The sequence below is a fragment of the Fulmarus glacialis genome, unplaced genomic scaffold (assembly GCF_000690835.1).
Source record: "Fulmarus glacialis isolate BGI_N327 unplaced genomic scaffold, ASM69083v1 scaffold18075, whole genome shotgun sequence".
NCBI classification, from domain to species: Eukaryota; Metazoa; Chordata; class Aves; order Procellariiformes; family Procellariidae; genus Fulmarus; species Fulmarus glacialis.
In genome coordinates, this window is record NW_009212551.1 from 83,468 (window position 1) to 98,920 (window position 15,453).

General features: G+C 39.5%; 1 protein-coding gene across 1 annotated transcript in view; it reads left to right on the forward strand.

The window, feature by feature from the left end:
- EPHA3 (EPH receptor A3) overlaps window positions 1-15,453 on the forward strand; it is a 75,956-nt gene that overhangs the window by 42,190 nt on the left and 18,313 nt on the right. The window contains exons 9-10 of the mRNA XM_009577926.1: window positions 4,166-4,227; window positions 6,531-6,740. Of these exons, the coding sequence (XP_009576221.1) occupies window positions 4,166-4,227; window positions 6,531-6,740 (272 nt within the window). The remainder of the gene's footprint in view (window positions 1-4,165; window positions 4,228-6,530; window positions 6,741-15,453) is intronic.

The following is a 15,453-nucleotide window of genomic DNA, read 5'->3' on the forward strand; positions in this document are numbered from 1 at the left end:
CCCATGGCAGCCATGGCAGCCTCCTCAAAGCCACTCAGATCCCGTGTGCTCTTCCCCTTAAGAGCAGCTGGTGGGATTTGGTGCTGGTGATACTGCCTCATTTAGGCAAGTCTGGCTCTCGTTGCTTGTGCTGCTGATTGTCCTCTACCTTGAGGTGGAAAGAGAGAAATAGTTAGTAGTAGGAAAGAGAGGCTGCATGGAAGTACCAAAACTGGCTTGTTCTGAGAGATGAAAATTCAGAGACTTTCTAAATTTCTATTGCAGCATAAGGTGATAAATTTAATGATCAAAGTCCTGCAGTAGTTATTAGGTGGGAGATCAGTAAGATTTTATATGACCTATTCTTAAAAAAAAAAATTCACGAATGATCCGAGATTTTTCAGAGGAGTGGAAAAAATCAGTAGGATATTTCCTAGTTCGTCCTAGAGGACTCTGCTGCCAAAGCAGCTCCTTGGCATTTCAGTGAACTGCTTGGAATGTGCTGAGGACGTTTCCAGTTTAACTGGGTAGAAGTATACCAAATACTTTGTTGTTAAGTAGACGATTTTATTGGTTTTAAGGAATTTTGGTTTTAAAATTGCATGATTCAAGGTTTCACAAACGTAGGCAGGCATGAGAGAATTTCATAGTTTACTGCAACAAATTATATGAAATAGAAACCCCACAAGAGTGTGTCTAACTAGTGAAAGGTATGTAAAACCCTGTTGTTATGAAGAAACACAGTTACAATAATAATGCTTTCTCTAGGTGTGATTCATGAAAGTCTATTTTGGTGATTTAAATAACAAAGAAGTAATTCTTCAGCTTAGGTCTCACAGTCCCATTAGGAAAGGACTGCCAGATCTGCCTGTGTAAATCCAAGTTATCTCCTGCTTTTCAATGACACACAGAGTCAGAATAACATTTGCAGTCCCAAAATTACTTGAAACACCAGCATCAGCCTATTCACAGCTGAGCTAAAATCTATTTTGTAACATTTTGTATTTCTGTGGCACTTGAGAAAATAATTTAATTGCTGTGTATGCAGGAATTTGTGCATTGCTTTTGAATGTGCGTTACTAATTCTATCTGTATTCTGTATAAGTGACTATTAGTAAGTTTGCTACTCAGCTGTATTCACAGCAGACTGCTGTCTGTTTCGGGGGGGTTGGGAGTGCCAGCTGCCTATCACATTTAAGTATGAGAGAGCAAGCTCTGAATATTCCCAGCTGAAGTCAATAAAAGCCTCAGGGATACAACACCCTCTCCAGATAGCTTAAATACAGGAGTTGAGAAAACTGCTCTGGAACTATTTATATCTGTTTTACTGGGGAAAATTGTATGGCATAAATGCAAGTAAAGATAATCTATTTTCTTTAATATTCTGTAGGGTGATAGAAGAACAAGAAGGTTGTGGGGTTTGGTTTTTTTAAAACAAACCTATATACTGTAATAACAAATTAGCAAGTGTTCATATTTTTTCATGATAGCTATTAAATCACTCTCAAAAGCATTAGTTTATGTACAGTCAGTAGAGAGCCTGTGGAGTATTTGCTGGATCACTCTCAGTACAGGTAATGCATGGTAAACAGGCAATATGACCTTTTCTTCATTAACCAAATTCTTTTTGACTAGCTTTTCATACTAAGCAGCTCCTAATAACTGCAATTGTCGTGATCCCTATAACAGGACCGTTTGGTATGAGAAGTTCTCAAGCTGGGATGGCTGTGGGTTGCCGGTGGGACAACCCACCGGCAGTATGAAGGAGGTGCACCCACCAGATAAGACTTCGGTCCTTTGCTTCAACGCAGAGCTGTTCCCCTCCTTCACATTGATTTCTGTTCCGCATTTTCCTGCTACACTGGTCTCCTGGGCGCGCTGTAGGCAGTAGTCTTAATAACCAGCACAGATGTTCTGCTTAGTTTACTAATAATTTGCAGCAATTTGTAGCCTGTTAGTATAATAAATTTCGGCAACACTGTTGACACAAGTTGTTATCATGTATAAACGGCTGTGCTTTGATAAATGAATGCTGAATGTTCTTTTAAAAGCGTGCCATGTTGCTTCAGAGCATATGCTTCTTATTATGGACAAGTTTCCAACTGAACGAGGGTGAAACCCTGCACTTGGGGCTTTCTGAGGATGGGTGAGCAAGGCAGGAAGATGCTCTCTTAATAATTTGAAAGACGTAGCTTCTTACTCTAATTTCAGTCTTCTGATGTGTCATAAAACTGACTGGGTTAATACAGAAACCAGGCAACTGTCTCCTGGTTTCAAAGTACATGGATTTATTACAGAAAGTTTTGGATAGCCTCGTCGGTGCGTTGCCCTTTACTTGAAAGATCCAGCAGCATTTTCTGTGCGTTACCAGAAATACTTTTGGGTTAATGTTACACACAGAGTCTAAGTTAGGTACTTTTCCTTGCACTGCGTATTTCTTGCTAACAAGATTAAGCAACAGATTTTTTTTTTTTTTTTTTTGAGATTTTACATTTTTAGGTCTTTTATCTGTACCATATCCTATATAATTCAAGATTAATGTTTTGGATAAAGAGTTTGTTCCTACCAGTTAATGAATGACAGAGTCGATTACCCATTAGTGTGACTCCCACAGTATAACACATCTTTTGCACAGCAGAAAGAAGATATTTTAACCCATTAATCCGTGCAAAGAAGACAAAGGATTTTCTTCTCATTACATTAAACTCATTCTTTGAGATTAATATCTCTCTTCTAGGAATTTCTATTTGGTAGAAGTTGTATTTTCTGGAAAAAAAAAAAAAAAGGAGTTGTTGCCATTTACTTCCCTTTTTTAATGGTTTTCTTGCTTTTAATTATACTGGGTACCTCTTTCAAGCCTCATGCTGTTCAGTTTTAAAAGCTAAAATATCACCATGCCTGCTATACAATATGCAGGCCTTTGTCATGCTTTTATGGTCAGATGCCTTCCTGTATTATATGTGAAATAATAATTCATCTCCTTAAATAACTTCATGCTCTTACCCACCTTTCTCTCTACCAGAAAGAGAAAATAAACAAAGCTTTAGAAAATATTATGAAATAATAAAATCCATATGACGGTAAAATATTAGCAGGGCAATGACCTTTGTCTGGAAACTTCACCGTAATCACATTAATTTTTGTGTTCATTTCTCTCCAACATGTCAGAGTTGCATATAAAACTTTGGTTATGTTACAAAATACCTTAGGGTAGAAAGAATGGTCTCACAAACTGATCTGAATCTGCACGGACAAGTTTTGAAAGATATTAGAGGCTTTTCAAGGATGCAGAGCTGTTTCTTGAGAGCATGCCGCTGCCCCGTGGATGCGGCGTGGTCGGCCCCCAGCTCAGTTGTGCATGGCGGGAGGGGAGGGGAGGTTGGCGTTGTCAGGGATCCTGCTGCAGAGGGAGGCACGGCCGCCTGGAAAGAGGGCTGACCCCCAGCAGTGGAAGGTGGCTGTGTTACAGCTCTGCTTTTCTTTCCAATGCCCTGTATTACTTTTATTCTGCACTTTCCCTTCCATCTCTATCCCCACCCCAGCATTTTCCTCGGCTTACGCTAGGAAAATACTGAAGCTCTACCGTTTAAATGCGTTGTAAATATCCTTCCGAGAGAGACCTTTTTTGCTATTGCCTCCATGTACGCTATTTAATCTCTCCCTTTCCGTAGTATCTGAGGAACATACTGACTGTGCCTATGCGGTAGAGCACTGCTCCACAGTCCTCGCGCCTCCGTTGTGCAGACCAGGGCGCCTCTGGGGAGAAACTGCGACTCCCTCCACAGCAAGTGCCCAGTTCCCTTCCAGAGGGAACTTGGGGGCGAATGCATGGCAGAATACACCTACTTCATTGCATAAATTCAACAATTATATGAAGGATTATATGCAACGGTGATGGATAAGACACCGTATACTGAAAATGCAGGATGCTTCACTTTGTGTCTTGGGACTTGAGCTGCTAAAAATTGTATCAGTTTATGCTGAAATTACTGTATTTCTGTTGATGTCAGTGAAATCACAATTATGTTGTGGACAGAGCAGGTTTTGCCCATGCATCTTTTGCTTTCTTCCTAAATGTAAAATTATCCTTGGGATCTGGAAGATTTGGGCACGTTTCTGAAATGCCTGTTTTTACTGATTATTATGTATTCATTTTAAATGCCTGACCCCTGTAATATACTTGCAGGTAAACCAGTTATGATTGTTACTGAATATATGGAAAATGGTTCCTTGGACAGCTTCCTACGGGTAAGTGCAATAGAGAACTACATGGTGCAGGGCTGGCTCTTGTTCTGAATTTGTTACGAATTTGCTGCCACCGTACTCTGATTCATCATCAGCTCTTGTTGCTGGATATTTCATTATTTCTATTTGGTTTTGTGTGCATTGTGATGTGCTCAGAAGGCCAGGTAGGGATCTGCTAGTCCATTTTGTCTGCTTGCAGTAAGTATTACTCCAAAATGAAGAACATTTTTGTTTTATTAGTATGTCACATCAATAAAAAAACCAAAACAAAACAACACAACATTCTGGCACACAAAAATGGAGATTGTTTTTCTGAGGGCTGAATTACTACTGCAATGCAGTTACGCTTATTGGTTGGCAGACTGTATGTCTTACCAACCGATTTCCAAAGTGAATGGATTTGTGGAAATTTTATTAGTAAACCAGTAGTACTGAGCCAAGAGCCGTTTCCCTAACTGCGAAAAGTTTAGGGAATAACCCCGTACCTGAGGGTGTTTGAAATGTTTTGCTAGGAAACTTTATTGGCCTGTTTTCTTCTCCCAACCTTAGACATACTAATACTGTTGTTGATTTATCTTTGTTTTCTGTCAAAGTTGGTAGCGAGCCTAGAAAAATTTGAATGCTCCCTGTGTCACCAAGATTTACTTGTGGCAAAACAAGAAGTGTAGCAGAAATGAAATCCCATCTGAGGGGAAACACTAGTTTAATTTTAATTTGTTAGGGCAAATTCAGCTGTGGCTGGGAGACTGCTTTGGTTCTGCCACGGTTGAATGACATTATCCCCCAAATTCATAACACTGAACTAGACGTTTAACCCCAAAAGGGGATATATTGTCAACCTTAGTTTCAGTATGTACCATATATGTTATGATGTCCACTGGAGCATGTAAAACACATATAAATAATGTGTCAGTATATCTGAATGAAATATATCTGTACTGAACTGTATATATTTTGTTTAGGCTAAAAATCCTTGAAGAAAGCTCTGAGGAAAGGAGAATAATTTCTGACTGTACAAAACAGTTGTTCAGCTTGTTCGTCCATTTGAGTGTGGTTTTTTGTTTGTTTTTTTTTTTTTACTACTCTTGTGTGGAATCATAGATAAGAACCTTACGATTCGTTAATATCACAGGCAACCCAGGCCATATAACCCTTTTTATAAATGCCTTTTAAAACTTTCGTTTCCTTTCCCCATTGCCATTGAAAGGCTATCTCAGCATCCCATTCCTTTCATGGTTAGAAACCTCCTTCTGATTTCTAGCTAAATCTTTTCCGGGGTCTATATAGATTCTCTTGTGTTAGCTCTAGTTAAAGAAGGTTTCATAACAGGGAACTGCTAAGAGTCTTTTATAATAATGAATTTCTTCATGAAGGGAATTCTGAGAGGCTCTTTAAGCATCTGTTGTGCCATATATTTGTCTAATGTTTACAGTGCTAATATCGCCCCTAAGTATATTAATCAAAAATGAAATGAATTGCAGACTGATTCGTGTGAGCTCACCCCACATGGCGGAGCCAGCTCCCATGTATTTAATAAAATTCTGGAAGAAGCAGCAGGAAGAGCTGGAGAGCTGCCCATGATGATACATTTACAGCACTGGGGGATTCATTTGAGAGCTGCACTAGGACATACTGTTGTCCTGTCGTCTGTGTATCTATATATCAATATCAAAGCTAGATGTTAACAAGCAGCATTAGTAAGAGCTGGGAGATTTAAAACATGTGTCTAGAAGTAGACAATTAGAAATATATGCAACTATTGGTTTCTAGGCTAAGTCACAGTGTGTTTAAGTGATTTTTATGTTCCCCTGAAGTTGAGAAAAATTTTGAGGAATGAGTTTAAATTTAATGGAATTTGAAAGCCACTGAATCAGATCAGCATTTGCTTTTGTTAGAAAAAATGTTTGTGTAATAGAAAACCTTCAGTAGTCCATTGGGTAAGGCTGGGATTTTCACTAATAATTCCTATGGTCTTTTAGGGAAGTTGGACATCTGTTTCCCTAATGTCCCAACACTCCAGTCTCATGAGCACACACAACTTAGGTTTATGTGCTGCTTTTACACAGGTCCCATCCAGGAAATTAAAATTCTGATGACAGCAAGAACAGGAAAAATAAGTTTTTATCTGAATTGAAAATCTGTCCCCTTCCCTCAGCTGATTGGGAGATTATCCTCCATGTGACATTGAAATCATGACCCCTGACTCACGAGCTCTTCGCTTGAGGAGCTTCCAGGGCCTTTATCAAAACTTCCGTGCAAGGAGGAACATGAACAATCTCTGAAATGACATTTCAAATATTTTCCAGAAACATGATGCCCAGTTCACAGTCATCCAGCTAGTAGGCATGCTTCGAGGGATCGCATCTGGCATGAAATATTTGTCAGATATGGGTTATGTCCATCGAGATCTAGCTGCTCGTAATATCCTCATCAATAGTAACCTGGTATGCAAAGTCTCAGATTTTGGTCTGTCTCGTGTACTGGAAGATGACCCAGAAGCTGCTTACACCACAAGGGTGAGTTTCTTTGTTTATCCTTTTAAAATTCTTGTTGACTGTGACAAAGTTAGACTGAAATCTGAGGGAGTCCCCCAGGCTTATAGTCTGTGTTGCAGAGGCCATCCAGTCTTGCATGCCCAGAGATGTTCAATAAACCATAAACTCATCACAGCTATTTTTTAATTCGTGTCTCAGAGAAGATAGAAGGCAAAAAATATGGTTTCTGTTGATAGATTGTTTTTCTTAAAGTATGCAAAATTCATGGCTCAGTTTCTGCTGGGTGTGTAAAGGAGTGAGTACAACAATTAAGGCCTGTGCTGGTTTGGCACACAATAATGTAAGACTTCATGTGTGCTTTGAGCAGGTTTTATTACACTGCTGATTTAGCTTCCACCCAGTAAAAAAAAAAATCCTACCCAGCAATTTTTTTTTTTTTTTTTTTTTACCTTTTTGTGTCTTCTAGTATGATGGGACATATGTCTGATCGGAGCATACTGATATCACTGTTCTGCAAGGGTGTATCAGTTATACCTGCTGTTGTACCCCTAACTGAGTAAAAACTTGAGTAAAACAAAAAAAGAAATCTGGCTTAACAATGTAATAAACCTCCTGTGCTTTCACCTTCTTATATATACAAAGTGGTACCCGTCTTTTGGAGATGTAATGATATCAAGAAGGACACTTACCTCTGACAGCTTCATCCTGAGATAGAGAAGCTTTTATCAGATAGGGGACTGCCCATAGCGTAGGCTGCTGCTTGTTTCTTTTCTGGATTTCATCCTGCCTGAAAAGCTACCTGGAAGCTACGCTGTTGGCTTAAAGCCAAGCCTTAGAAAAGCCACAGTGTCTTCTACATACAGCTGCACTGCATCTCTTGTTCTCACTTGAATAACGCTCTATTTTATTATGAAAACCTTGAAGGCATACATTTAGCTTTGCGTATGTAGATATTACACTGGGATGTCTGGTTGTTCACTTTAATCCTATTGCAAGTGGATTTTATTAACTTTAGAAAAAGTGGCATTAATCTTCAGTATCTAAGTCAAGTGTAATTTGCCATGATGCCTAGTAATCGTCTTCTCTTCACTGTACAAACCAGATTAGAGTAGAATGTATAAGCAAAATCTTAATGTGGGTTTTCTAGGGCTTCCTTCATTCCTGATCACTGACAGGAGCAATCAATTGTTGCGGTAGTTTGCATGCTACCTTCTTCATGATTGAAATAAAATTGCATGTGACAAATGAGTAAAGAAATCCTAGCTGTTTTCTTACACATTATATATACATTATATACACATACATTTATAGATATGTATTTATCAATCATACCTTCATAACTTACCAGGCATAAAGACTCTATTCTTCACCTGACCTTTCACTGCTTTCTTTGACCTCTGATAAGCTTTGGCATGTTGTTAGAAATATGCAATATATACCACTTTAGAAGACTGTCTGCAGAGACCTCTCATGGTTAATATAAAGAGACATTAGTAGGAGAAAGCAGTTTTCGTGCTCAGTATAGGTGCAGCATTCATAAGTAAATATTAATATAATGCAAGAGTTCCTCAAGAGAAAATTGTCTGTCGTTCAGCCAGAGGTTTATTGCCTTGTCAGCTACGCTTGCCTGCCCTCTTCTTAAAAACTCCTGTGAAAGTAATGGCTGTTAGTGTCTCCAAGGTAAACAGTTTTAGATATAGTATTTATCTAGTCTCATATTTAACCTTCCTCCCCCAGGATGTACGCATGCAAGCTAAGGCAATTACTCCGTGTCCTACCACTACTGCCCACAGGCAGGTGATCGATCTCGTCTTTAAAGCAGCTGCTTACATGCATGGAGATTGCTGTCCTCTTCTCACACATCCCTCCATTCTTTTATTTTCTAAGCAATTTTTCCAGACTTACTCTTCTTGCTGGTCTCCTTCAGATTCTTTTCAACTTAACTACATTTTCCTTAAATGTGGTGCCCAAAACAGGATGCTAATCCCCAGTACCAAGCATAGCATATTTATCTCATCTTTCTTACACATGCCCTTTCTGTTAGTATCTCCACGGGTGAGAAGTCTCTATGTCTCCTTCCACTCCCAACACAGCTTTGCCACATGATTGGCTCATGTTCTGCTCAGACACATACCTCTGCCAGGCTTCAAAGTTCAGTTCTCTTATTCCAAAATTCATCTGGGCATGCAAACTAATCTATAATTTAATAATGGCATCTTGTGTATTCCAATAAAGAGCTGAAGAAACCTTTGAGTCCTAGTTAACTTAGATGAAAAAGTTGTATAGGGAGGAAAAAGTAGCTCCCTATCAAACTGCATAGCATACAGCTTTGTAAGAGAAGCACGCTTCCCTGAAAATGAAGCGAACATCAGTGACTTATATCCACGGGTGAGCTAGGACAAACCAGGGTGCACAGGGTGTCAGTGTTCCTGGCCAGGGTTACATGTGAATTTCCTACGGCGAAGTGCAGTGTTGATTTTTTTTTTTTTTTCTTCTTCTGCCACCTATTTTCTAAGCCTACCTGCCTATTTACATTTAGATAGTGAAATCAGATGGAAAGAAACTATTTTGTAAAGTGTAATCGTTTGTGTTCAGTAAACTCCATCTGGCCTTTATGGTGTATATGCAAACTGCTGCAGGAAGATGCTCAGATAATTAAAACCTTCAAATACAACCTAAGACAAATCTAATTTTCTTCAAAAGTAGTTGCTGAATATACCTCTGCCACATCTTGACTCTGAGAGAAGGACAAGGCTATTTGCTATTCATCTTTTTGCTCAAGTTTCCTTTGAAGTGAATCTTGTATACACGTCCAGGTAGTGTGTCCCTGGAGTACGTTTGATCCCCAGCTTAAACAACTGGGGACCACGAGTGTGAAACAGAGCTCGAGTCCACTGGAATAAAGCTGGGCAGCTCACGTTCCTGCTGCTTAGTCATATCACAAAACACAGGACCATTTCCTAGGCTGCTCCTAGTGCATTTCACAGGCACTAATTATATGGCAAAACCAAGACTAAAATTGTGCCACTTTTTAAAATAATGGCATCATCCCAAACAATTTCATGCCTTTATAACTAAAGGATGACAACTACTCAGTAGGATCTTTGAAAAGACATTTAAAAAAAAAAAAAAAATCCAAGTTATAACCACAATTCCAAACATTCAAACAGTGAAGAGTGCGTATTATATTAATGGGTGGAGACTTTTGCCTCCCCTCCACCTCTTCCCACTCCCCGTTCTCCATTTAGTATCAGTGGTACTAGGGAAATGTATAGAATTAGCTGCAAAGATAGATGTTTTATCTATTTAGCCTCCTCTTCTGCCCCTATTTTCCACCTGTAAATGTCAAAGCCTGAGAACAATTCCATTGCTTTAATTCATAATTGCAATTCGGGATTGGTCTACCCCCAAGAAGCCCAGTCAGCCCTTCAGGCTTTCAATACACACCACTGACTGGGTGAAATTTTATGTTGTTCTGTTCTCAGAAGCTGTGTCTGAAGCTTTGCATAAAGAATGTGAACATGTATCCTTTTATGTATCAATAATGTGTGTATCCCTTTATATATCAATACCTGGTCTATGATATTCATGCTATTGTACAAGAGATCTGAAGGACAATGCAAAGATCACAGGTGCATATGTGAAATACAGGGAATCAAGAGTTGTAAGAAAACTTTGCTACCTGACAGGGTCATTTTTTACCTCCTGAATTATTGTCATTGACTCGATACCACAAAAGGCCTTTGGCAGCCTGTGGTCTGCCTGCTTACAGAAGCAGAAGCCAGCATGTGAATTAGGCTGACTGAGTGTTTGGATTTTTTTTTTACTGAGCCTTTGTGCCAGAGGGGATGTACTGTAATTATCTATGTTCTCCATACCTATTCACTTTTAATTGAAAGGCCAAGATTGTATTAAAATTGTCATCGTCAAATTGATCCTTTTTATTCTTATTATTTTTAGATGTCTGTATGACAAGTAGGTGGACTAATGACACAGTATGAAGTGGAAGTAAATTCAAACTATCACACATGTAGAGGGACTGTAATTATGTCTCTCAAAGGCATAATATTTGGGTAATCAGCAGACGAACTTTGACTATTTAAACGCATAGTTGGATACATCACTAGTGTTCATGGCATTTCAATGTAAAACACTGTCCAGTTATTATATTTGCATGGATAACTTATCATTAAATCTACATCACTTCAAAAAATACTGTGCTTTGATGGCAAATATTCTGGTAGCCTGTGCCCCCAGGTAAGGGTGCGAGAGCAGGGAGGGCACGGTGAGGCGCTGCTCTGTTGTGCACACATTATTGCAACTGGTGCTTGACAGAAATTTGTCGTGGTTTGTTTATTCCCTGTGTATGCAAAAACATGGTAATGCAGTCTGAATTATTGAAGGGTGTGGTAAAAAAAGAAAAAAAAAAAAAAAAACAAACCACAAATTTTCTTGCCTGATAAGCATGAGGGAGAGAATCGGTGCTTTGTTATCATTTAGCACTTGAGAAGGAGATAATGTCAAGATAAAATATTTATTAGTAAGGGATGAACAAGTAGCATCAGGTAATTTTCAGGTGCTTAAGAGAGTAAGTCAGGCTCATCTCACTCACATGAAACCATCTTGCTCTGTACCAGTAAGATATCTCCTGAACTAGCCTAAGTCCTCATGTAATGAATTCATGTCAGGCTTTTACCTTCAGGTTTTCCTGCAAAGTTCTTCTAATAATTCTGTTAGAATCCATTTTTCTGGATTCTCCTCTCCCCAGGCCTGTGGCTTAGGTGCCTGTGGCAGTCACCCCGTAACAGATTATAAATCAGAATAGTGGAATGGGTTATGAAGGCCTGGAAACAGCTGCCTTGTGCTGGAGTGCCAGACGCGCTAGAAATAAATTGAGGACTTCATTGACTTTAGATGAATTACGCTGAATGGCCAGGTACTGTAGGAATCACAGCTCCATCTAGAGCAGATAAAACCTTCGGTTACTGCTGGCTCACTAATTTCAAACCCTGAGAGTGGTTCTCTGACCTAGACTGCCTGGGATTTTGAGCTGCAGTAACAAACTCCTACAGTTTCTAATACTAATGCTTTCTTTCTACTCAAATTCAGGCAGCTTATTTGGCTTCATAACGAGCATGCCATGACAAAGGGAGACCATAACAAAGATACATAAGACCTGTATTTATCTTCAGAAAATAATCAGTAAATATATTACCAATAGCTAGTGATGCATGTACATGTAGATTTCTCTTTATAGGCCTGTATCAAATAGATTTGGGCAAACCTTTTTCTTAGGCGTATCTATAATGATTTTTCATTTAGCAAGTTTGTCTTACATGTTTAGTCCGGATAGTACTTATTTTGAAGGGTAGGAGCCCAGTAAAACCAGCCAATAATATCAGAGTTTCAGATTTTCCAGTGGAGGATAAGCAACAGAGATAGCAGATAAAGAAGATTAAATTGCATGAAAGCCTAATGGACATACAAAATTTAAAAAAAAAAAAAAAAAACAGGTAGGATTTCGTAGCACTTTCATCATAGCCATTTACAGAGCAGGTATCATTATACTCATTTTAAATACCGTGAGACTGGGGAAAGGGGGTAAAAAACAAGAGATGAGTAAAGAAACAAGTATAGGAGCTTAGTTTTCCTAGCTCCAACTCTATGGTCTAGGAGAAAGTGTTTTGTTTAATTTATGCGAAGGTAAATTATGTAAGATTATCTTTGATCCTGGCAAAGGATATTGCAAAGAATATCCTGATTTCTGGCAAAGCAGAAAATTGAAGAGGTGATATGTGTTCAAATGAGATGTGTATTTCTCAAAAATGGTGGAAGTGAAAAGGGATTTTCTGATGCTGAATGGTCATGTTTTTTTAATTTCAAAATAGACTATTTGGATTACAGCAAGCCTTATAATTTTCAAAGGTAATAGCAATAGAAAACTATGCATTTAGTTTGATACGACTCTTCAGATTTTCTGCATGTGCTGATATCTGGACATCTGCTAAAATGTGAATGTTGCAAAATCCTTTGGGGGGAATTGTTTTTTGTTAAAATGCTTATTTGTCTAAAAAATATGTACTAGAATATTTTTGCTGTTCTTGCTCTTAAATTATTCAAAAAACGAGTCAACAAAGTCTTCTTTTAAATACAAACATAAGATTGACATTTTTATTACAAATTGGGGAGCAGAATAGCAAAATTATAGTTTTACACTCTATTCAGTGGCAGTTGATTTCTTTTTTAGCTACATTTTAATACTCTCCTTATTTTACTCTCATTTATGGTAATGCTGCATGTATCTGTAGGCTTGTATAGAGTTACAGCTGAGACTTAGCAAAAAAAATTTATTTCCTTATAATGGAATCTAGGGTGATGTACCTTCATTTTTCACTAAAACAAACAAAGCCAGAAGAACTTTGTTTCATTGAGTTTATAATCTTCCTTACTCTGCAATAAAGCAGTCCCAAAATGTTAGGAGACTAATTAATGTCATTTTGTGTAAATGTGTTTCTCCAATTGTGTAAATTACTTTTTCCATAAGATTATAAAGGTAAAGACCTTCTATCAAATATGATATTTCCTGCCCTTGCCTAAAGTGCTCATGTTCTAGCCACGAGCACATTTTTCCGTGTGACATCTGGCAATTATTTCTCTAGGGTTCGGCAAGAAGGGCTCCATTTTCCTATCTTAACATGAAATTGAAAGCATGAGCCTGAAGCCACCCACAGAAATTCGGACTCTTTAGAGAGTAAGATTCTGAAAACTTCAAAATGATACTTCTGTGTTTCACAGAACCAGCCATTATGCTGATGCAAGAAAAAACAGCTTAACTACTCCCTGCCTCGAGGGCTTTCTTACGTGGCACGTCGTAGGTTTATGTTCTGCCATCCCTCTATTCAAAACGCAGCCGAAGCAATTGCTGGAGAAGGAGGCCAGCCTGGCTGCATCGCCACGAGCCCACTGACTTCACCTAGCTCTGTATCTCAGTTCCTTTCGAATCAAATGGCACCGTCTCCTTCCCTCCAGGGGAGGGATCAGCAGAGGTGAGAGGAGGCTTGGGGCTTGTCTGAGGTGGCAGTGCTACCGTCAGAAGCAGCAAGGATCATCAGTTCCCTCTTTTATGTCTCCACCTGGCTGGGAATTTGAAACATTTCGTCTCGAACTGAACGCCTGTGTTGGTCTGGCTTGGTCCCTGCTGGCGGTGGGCAGGGGGATGGAGCTCAGAAGCCCCTGCCAGCCGTGGGGCATGGTGGTGGCACCTCCTGCCTGGGCTCCAGCAGCCCCACGAGCTGCACATTCCTTTCCAGATGCGGTCCACGGGGTTGGGTTTGATCTGTAAAAGTCCTTTGCAGTTCACCTCTCAGGTAGCGTAGAGGCAGTTTTGTCCTGGCAGTTGGGGTGGGCTGGGGAGCACCCTGTGACAGGTCTGTGCTGGGAGGGCTGGCGTCCTCAGCATGCAGCCCGGGCTTCCCCCCGCCCGCCCCTCAGTGCAGGCAGCGCTCGGGCTCCTCGGCATGGCACCTGCGCTCGAAGTCTGCTGAGTTTCGCGGGCGACTTCTGAGCCTGTGGGACGAGCGGGAGACGTTTCATTTGGAAGTTCTTTCTGTTCGTGGTGGTAGGTTTTTGTTTGTGTAAATTTAGGATATGGCTTTCCCCCGGCATTGACATTCTTTATTGGAAATCAAAGTTCACTTTATTACTATGTGTAGAAAAAAGGTTGGAAAAATGGGATTGATTTCTTTATCATCCCCACATCTAAAAGTGTAAGTGGATCTGTTGTGAAAAGACTAGGACACAGGAGAGCTCCCCTTGTTTCTTGGCTGTGCCTTGGACTCACCGAGGGTCCCTGGACATTTGTAAATGGGTATACTGTTGCTTCTCAATAGAGTATGAGAAAATCAAAATCATTTTTATGTTCTCAGTACTGTTATGGAGCAGCGCTGGGAATTGTGAATAAACTTATAATGAATAGAAAATACAATGTACTTTTTGTGACTAAAGGACATCATCTTACTGATTTCCAAGTTTGCAAGAGAGAGACATCAGGCTCTCTAGTCTGGCTTCTGTGATGAAACACTGGTTTCAAATACTGCTATTTATTTTCTGTGTCCTATTTGTTGGTCCACAAGTAATGTGGAAATTCAGTGTTTACTTAGTTTTAAGGGTTGTGTGCAAAATGAAGGTTTGTCTTTTGGTCAAAAGGGAGTCTGCGAAGTAGGATGGGATCCATAAAAACTGTATGCCAAGACAGATTCCCTCTCTGACCTTTGCCAAGCCTCTAAGACATATCTAGGGACATTTTGCAGGTCTGAACTGCAGCCTGTGTTACTTATATTTAATCCAATTTGTGCAATATTAACCATGAAATTACAGATGCTTAGGCTCCAGCGTGGGCTGAATTTAGGTTTCTAGTTAACACTAATGTCCACATTTCTATTGTTAACCAAGCTAGTTAATTTAAAGCTGGTGAGTGTATGGCTCCCCTCAGTGCAGGTACACTTTATGGAAGTGTAGGCAAAGCAATTAATATCTTTACATTTTGTTTCTTACTGGTTAGTCATTGGAAATAAGAGCACTCCCTTCCTATACAGGTTATTGTGAGGATAGGTGTATGATCAGACTGTAGCACAATGGGGGTTGCAGAGGTACCTCAAATAGCTAGTTTAGTGTGAAATCTTCAGAGTATATCCCTGTACAAGTTGTGCATCCCTGGAACTGGAAACAATTTTAA